Source organism: Trachymyrmex septentrionalis, unplaced genomic scaffold (genome assembly GCF_001594115.1).
Source record: "Trachymyrmex septentrionalis isolate Tsep2-gDNA-1 unplaced genomic scaffold, Tsep1.0 scaffold20, whole genome shotgun sequence".
Classification (NCBI taxonomy): Eukaryota; Metazoa; Arthropoda; class Insecta; order Hymenoptera; family Formicidae; genus Trachymyrmex; species Trachymyrmex septentrionalis.
The window spans coordinates 3,358,872-3,366,584 of NW_017305180.1; the positions used below are offsets into that span (position 1 = coordinate 3,358,872).

A 7,713-nucleotide genomic window follows, 5' to 3' on the forward strand; every position below is an offset into this window, starting at 1 on the left:
AGATATTTTGTATTCCTTTTTACCTTATATACATTTTTTCTGACATCGATTTAAACTAAGTATATTTAAGTTTGTTATAAATTAATGTATGTATATTTTGTTATATACATATCGTATGATTATTAAGGATCGTTCACACTACTTTTACTTTTTGTTGTCTCAATTTTCACCTCCTAGAAGCTGCATTTATACTTCTGTCACTCTTTCTTCATATTTAATTTACGCTCTGATTTTTATTTTCCGAGGTTGCATTATTGTAATATATATATATATATGAATAATTTGCTTAATTCTCAGAGGTGCAAAAAGGTTTATGGGTTATCGCCGTGTTGTGATCCATTGCTAATGCCAACGTTTCGTAAACAGCAAAGTTTACATTGGTAATGGATCACGATACAGCAATAACTCGCAAATCTTTTGGCACCACTAAAGAAAATACCCGCGAAAGGTTCAAAAGTATTAATAATTTGTTTTAAATAACACTGTTTCATCTAAAGTTATACATAGTTTTTGTCAATACTTCACTTATCAGATAATGCCAAATAAACTTTAACGCATCACTTTTTCGTTTGTTTCTTACCAAAAATCACATGTACGTAACGTCTAAACAAAAATAATCGTTCTGCATGCTTCCTTCGTCGAATCTTCTTTCTTACTGAAATCGATACTTCTTCCAGCTTCTTCTTGGTGCACAGATCATCGCTTGCATTATCAGACCACTGACATATCCACACAAATGGTCATTGTAACAGTGTACTAAATATTGTTGAAAAATATGTTAGTAACATTTATACATTCGCAATAAACTACCATCGTGATGTGAAGCATGGGTCAAGCATTCCACGATAAGACTGATTGAGTCTCAGTATTGCTCAGAATACATTTATTTCGTTTTATATTGACATCTTTTGCAAGTGTCTATGTGATTATTACAATCAATAACATGATACTAATAAGACGAGTTATTTTGGTCATTGCAAAGATAAAACATGAAAGACCAAAATGCATAAATAATATGTATGATCTAAGATGGCAATTATTCAGATCTCTCAAAATTCATACTATAAAGTTAAATATTTTTTTTAATTTAATTAAAAAGGTGTAACATAAAAATATAAAAATATAATTATAAAATATATTTAGAAAGATATTAAGAATATCGATCTTTTACTATAAAAAAAAATAATTATCTAACGATGTATTTTATACATTGAGTGTATCAATTAATAGTGTTAAATTATTTACAATTAACTTTGAAATTGTGTTATAATTATAATTCTTTTGCATTACATTCATCTTATTACTTAAGACTATGTTAACATAGTTGTTAATAAAGTTGTTTTATATTGAAGCTACTTGTCATAATAGAGAATTATCTTATAGACATCATCTTGTAGAGATCAAAGTTTCATTCATAACATAGTGTAATATAAATTGCAGACAACTTAAATAGAGATACTCTATTTAAAAATGTCGAATAAGATTTTTTATAAAAAATAATTATTTACTTGTTTTAAAGAGTTATTAAAAATCATTTTCATATACATTTTTTACATTGTTAATTATTTTTATTTGTATTCCTATTGATAAAATTTTTTTTAAACAATTTATTAGATGCAATTAGTCAAGCAAATGCGATGCGACATATATTGAATAAAAAGATAACTCAAAATCAGAATAAATGAACATTGTTTGAACATCAAGAAAAAAACAGGTTCTTTTTTATTTAATCATCGTATCAATTTTGATTGGCAAAGAATAAAAATTTTAGATCAAAAATATAATAAAAGATTTATATATTAAAAATAATCTACATTAAAAAACAGCAGTATGATCTTAACAAACAAAGCGATACAGAGAGGCTTTCCAATAGTTATTTCCCTATATATTAGAGAAAGATTATCCCATTCTTAAAATAATTACCATCTCTGTTTTTCCTCTCCACAAATTTACTGCCACCTTTCCATTCTTTCTGTTCGAATGTATATAATTGAAGAGATAACCACTAGCTGAAATATTGTCTTACAGATTACATGATTTTATTTGATTTTATATAATTTCATCTGATTATAAGTAATTTTTTTCATTATATATGAAGTCATTTGGTAAAATATACGCTTTTATTTAATATTATATAATAACTTCTCGTGGTTGCATATGTAATTATCGGATTATACATACAGATTTCATATGAATTTTATAATGATGTCAAGGGCTCGTATATAATACATGGAGTGCATAGCACACGCACTACTTTCTATACTTTTTCCTTTAGTAAAATCTAAGTAAAATGTTTAAAGTTTTTTAAATTTTGCAAATAGAAGAAAGGCCTCTATTATCAAATTTATTTTGGGTAAATGCTAGAAATCTATGGGCAAAATTTAAAAAAATAATAGATCATTTTGAAATAAATTTAACAAGCTTTAAGATAATGTTATATAAAACTTAATTCAAATTTTTTTTAAATTAAAGAAATGTAACAAGTGAGCAAATAGCAAAGTAAAAAAATTGTGCTCCTAATATGAGATGAAGAAATCGATAATAAAATGCAAAATACATCAGTATTGCAATTAAAAAACTTTATTTAATGTTTCTGGAATACGAACAAACACATTCAGTTTGCGTGGAAAATAAGCATACGATGCATTGTACTTACGTAGAATTCGTCTTCAAATAGTTGGAACCAAGCATCGCAGAAACAGGCACTCGATGTTCATTTCGGTTATCCTTTAAATTATTGTACAATAACATTTACACTTTAGCAATGATTTCCACTATGACATAGAAGTACAAGTTATATATTAGAAATACTCTAGGTCTCATATACAATTTCTATACCTTACCATTTTATCAAATCTAACTTCTGTAATTAAGCAATTCAATATATCTCGTATTTTTCTGTAAATACGATCTACTTTATCACTACATGAAGAATTTATTATCAAATATTTTTACTTATTAAATAATAAACAAGACTTATCTTAATGAAACTTGAAGACATCCAAATTCTAAAAATCTCTTTTTACAGCGACTACAGATATGATTTAGTAAAAAATTTTCCACTAAATACTTTTCAATCCAAGAGCAATAAATTCATGAACCAATAAATAGTATTTATTAGATAGTATTTAACCGAAACGTCGTTATCTCATATTAAGCGCTTATTTCATAATAGGGAACTTTTCTCTACTAATTGTATACCTACAAGAGCTATAAAAGTGACTTTCCCGACAGTCTAAAGGTTAAAGGTATTATTTGAAATACAGATAATATTTGGAATCAGAGTTTATCTAATGTACTATGTCTTATCTTATTTTCTAGTTAGCTGCTAGTTTAGTGATATCAATCGAAAAATTTTGTTATAAAGTAATTATAGTCGTATTTCAAATATTGAGATTTAGATATGTCATATAAAATTCTTGAAACTAACAAGACATCGTGTATATGTATGTGATTTAAAACTTTAATTATACATACAGTTCAAATAATTAAATAAACATTTAATTTAATTTTTATAAACTAATTATTGAAACAAATTATTATTTTCGTGCTTTTTTACAGAAATAATTTTATTAACTTAATTGATTCAAAGTTACTACAATAATGATAGTTTTTCACAAAACTTGATTGTAAATTAACAATTTCTATTGTTGTAAACAATCAAATAAAACAAATAATGATTTTTAAATATCTTATCTCATTACAGATTACTTTTTATATTTAAATCAATTACACGGATAAAATTATGCAAAAATTGATTTTAGGATATGAAATTGTGTTAACAATGTAAATTATTGTTAATTGTATCTATTATAAAATAATAACTAAATAATTAATAATTGTTTCTTTATTCTAAACGTATAATTCTTTAATTACATTTTTGAAGTAACTTTAAAAATAAATTTAATTGTTATATTATGTCTAACTTTTTATCTTAACTGTTATAAACAAATTGATTAATAGTACGATCTTTTCATATAATATGACTCATCACGAGTGATATCTTTTGCAAGGTGACGTGTTAACGCGTGAGGACAATATGAACTCTCACAAATATTATAATTATATGATTATAAATACATGATTAATAAGATAACCTTAAGTCTATACTTCATATTATTCAAATAAAATATATTTCTAAAACACAGTAAGATAGTTCGAAAGATCGTTTTTAACAAGTCACGTATATACAGATTTTGTTGACATGACTTCACGAAGATCATCATATTTAGCAATATATCAGCAATATATCATCTTATTTAGCAATATATCAAATAAGATGACATTATGCGATTATGAAATATTTAATAAGATAAGTTGAGCTTACACTTATTAATCATTAAGACTACTGGTCGATTTTTTGTCCAAAAAAATAGGTTAACTTTGGGACCAAATTTTGATCAATGGTTGCAAAATCGAGCCCCTCCCACTTTCCTTGCCTAAACGACCAACCCAGAGTGAAAAATTTTGGCAAGTAGGCTCCTTAAGGGCATAGTAGCTTGCCATTAAAAGGGTTTTAAATATTGAGAAAAAAAAATTTGTCTTTATCCTTAATGAGTAAAGACAAAAGTCATGTAGATAGATTTTGATCAAGCTTTGCTTATTCTCAAACTTTAATCTAGAGAGTGTCTTAAAACAAAACTTATTAATGTAGCCTTCAAAATAAGAATTATAAATATGGGCCATAATCGGTTCTTATTTTAATATCTTAAGATGCTAATCCTGCGATTGACTTCTTAAGACTATACTTAAGACGGTCTTAAATATAAGACCCGATTATTAATATTAGCCTTTAATTTATATATGACATTTTAAGACTGTACTTAAGTACGGTCTTAAATATAAGACCCGACTACGAATACTGACTTATGAATATCGATTTATAGTCGGTTCTTATTTTGTAGTCCGTTCTTATTTCAAGACCATCTTAAATAATGTCTTAAAGTACTAACACGATTCTGTAATTGGTTCATATACATTTTAAGATTTTACTTAACAAGACATCTTATTACTTACCTTAAATAAAAGAGATCACTATAAAAAGTCGGTCTCTGGCTCAATTTTTAATACAAAATTTTCTCGCAATTGCTTTGTAAATTTCATAACTTATATTCCACTTTTTATTTTTATTTAAACATGTATATATTCTTGTTAGACCTTTTTAATTCAATATTTGCTTAACTTTTTCGTAGTGAAGAATACCAAAACCATAAACATTTACGGTTACTAATTGCAATACCAATGTAATATGTATTAATTTTAACAATGTAAGTTTAATTTATACACTGCACTCCGACATTGGTTGATATTAGCACTTTTATCTTCTTTTTTTATTTATTCTTAAAATATTTTTTATTTTCACTTAATTATTGTTTAATCTTGATGTCATAAACTAATCACAAAGCCTTATTTATTCTTAATAAGACAATCTTGAAATAGAAACGGATTATGAATATCAATCTGTGCACGCGAATTTTAAGACATCAGTATATATGATTTGCAATACATAGAGATAAACAAGATTCGTATAAAAAAATAAATATATGTACACTTATATACGTAAAAGATAAATGATTTCATAAAATCCGTAAATAATATTACATTATCGTGCGTATTACTTTTTTGATAACTCCTTGACCCTTTACGATGAGTTTACAATATATTTCATCGCAACGCACTCTTTCCATGCATCAGTTAATGCTTTAGTGTTTTATAACGATTGGTTCGTAACGATCTTCTATTAAGAAACTTATTAAAGCTGATAGCCACGCCGTTTCAAGCATCAGTTCTTCCGCGTCGCTGGACGAATGAAGGACAACTGAATCATTTTAAAAGAAAGTTTATTAATTGTCTGTATTTTTTTAATTTTCAATGATAAAAATGTACACGCAAACAAGTCAAATTTTTAACGAGAAAATAGAAAATAGCAACTCATCTTTTAACAACTCAGCTCCAGATAAGGTAATTATAAAAAAATTATTATTATAAAATAGTAAAACAAGATATATTATTATTTTTTATATACTTTTTAAAATGAAATGCTAATTATTTTATAGAGATACTTATTTTTTATTACAATGATTATTTAACTTACTCTTGGACCGAGAAGAATAGAAAAACGTTTATAGAATGTAAAATGTCTACTTTTTATCATAATTTTAAATATATGACTTTTGCTTAAAACATCTAGTGCTGTGACCGTATGCTCCCTATTAATTATATATTGTATTTTTAAGCCACCTCTAAAAGTTTAAGTTTATAGGATAATTTGTAAATAAAAGCAATCCAGTTAAACTTATAAATAATAATATAACCTATAGAGTAACAATATCTAATAATAAAAATATATATGATATTTCTATACTGTATTGTATACTGTATTGTATACTACATTACTTGAAATATACGCAGAATGGTTTATACACAGAAACAATTTATAATTATTAATTTAATTTATAAGTATTGATTTAATATATAAATTATTAATTTAATTTATAAATAATAATATAAATTTGTAGAGAAATAATATGAACTTATAAAAGTATTTATAATATCGTGTGGTTTAAAATTTATAGTAGTTTGAAAATACCGTGATTTTATGTTATGTATCAATGAGTGCAGAAAATCTACTATTTTTATTACATACCAAAAATATGCTATATTCTTAAATGATATACTACACTGCTTCTAATTGTAAATTAATATAAAATTAATACAATTTTAATAAAAGATTTCTATAAAACTTTTGTAATAAAAATTTTAATAAAACTTCACTAAAATATTTTTTAAATAACGTTTTCTAAATAAATAACAATAAATAAAGGGTAAAGTAAGAGTCAACACATTTCTTTAAAAAAGTCATACAATTAAGAGATCAGGGTATCTTTTCATAGTCTTAATAAAATAGATAAATATATTAAAGTACGAAAGGATATTTGTCCCCATACATCTAAGAGCAATGTAGTCTATAAGATATCGTGCAATAATTGTGATGCGTCGTACGTTGAACAGACGGGCAGATAATTAAAAACCAGAATTACAGAACATAGTAATTATATTAGACATATCACTTCTGTCCGTTCTGTCATAACGGAGTACAGGCTACAGTATGATCATGATTTCCAATGAGACAATGTTAAAATTTTAGATAAAGAACCTTGCTATAGGAAACGCTTAATTTCCGAGATGCTCAATATTAAGAAGCAGAGCAATAATTTAAATCTACAAACTGACACCGAAGGTCATAAGGCATACCTATTGTAAATAAAGTTTGACTTTTCGATACTGACAGTCCGTCTCTTCTCTCAGTCCGTGGTGATCCGCAGCAGCGACCGTATATAATAATCAACACATAATGTCTGTCTTACACATCTGCGTTTCACCTTTCTTTATATTTCTTTATATATTCTAAAAGTTTTTTATTCTTATATGAACACACTTGTTTGAATAATTTACACATTTTTGGTGAGTTTTTAATTCTTATTAGATTTCCGATATGTTAATTTATTTGTGTATATTTTTTTGTAAGAAGTCTTTTTATCTTTTTTATCAACCAGAACTTTTCCAATATATTTGAAATACATTTGACTGTTCAATCGTACGGAAATAATATCGAGTTTTACATCAAGATTCACCCAAATTGTGAATGTAATGTATATGCGAACATTTGCGATAATTGATTTTGTACTACTATTTTTTTCGATATGTTAATGT

General features: G+C 25.6%; 2 protein-coding genes across 4 annotated transcripts in view; one reads left to right on the plus strand and one right to left on the minus strand.

The window, feature by feature from the left end:
• Nucleotides 1-793, minus strand: part of LOC108747608 (mitochondrial basic amino acids transporter-like) — a 4,072-nt gene extending 3,279 nt beyond the window's left edge. For 2 of the 3 annotated variants that reach the window (XM_018485184.1, XM_018485182.1), the window contains exon 1: nt 581-793. The gene's annotated coding sequence lies outside the window, so the exon portion shown is untranslated. Of the gene's footprint in view, nt 1-23; nt 41-580 lie in introns of those variants that run through there. The other variant, XM_018485183.1, reaches the window with a different exon arrangement.
• Nucleotides 794-5,679: 4,886 nt separating this feature from the next.
• Nucleotides 5,680-7,713, plus strand: part of LOC108747575 (protein henna) — a 7,142-nt gene continuing 5,108 nt past the window's right edge. Inside the window, exon 1 of the mRNA XM_018485135.1 lies at nt 5,680-5,961. Coding sequence (XP_018340637.1) covers nt 5,872-5,961 — 90 coding nt within the window. The 5' untranslated portion in view covers nt 5,680-5,871. The remainder of the gene's footprint in view (nt 5,962-7,713) is intronic.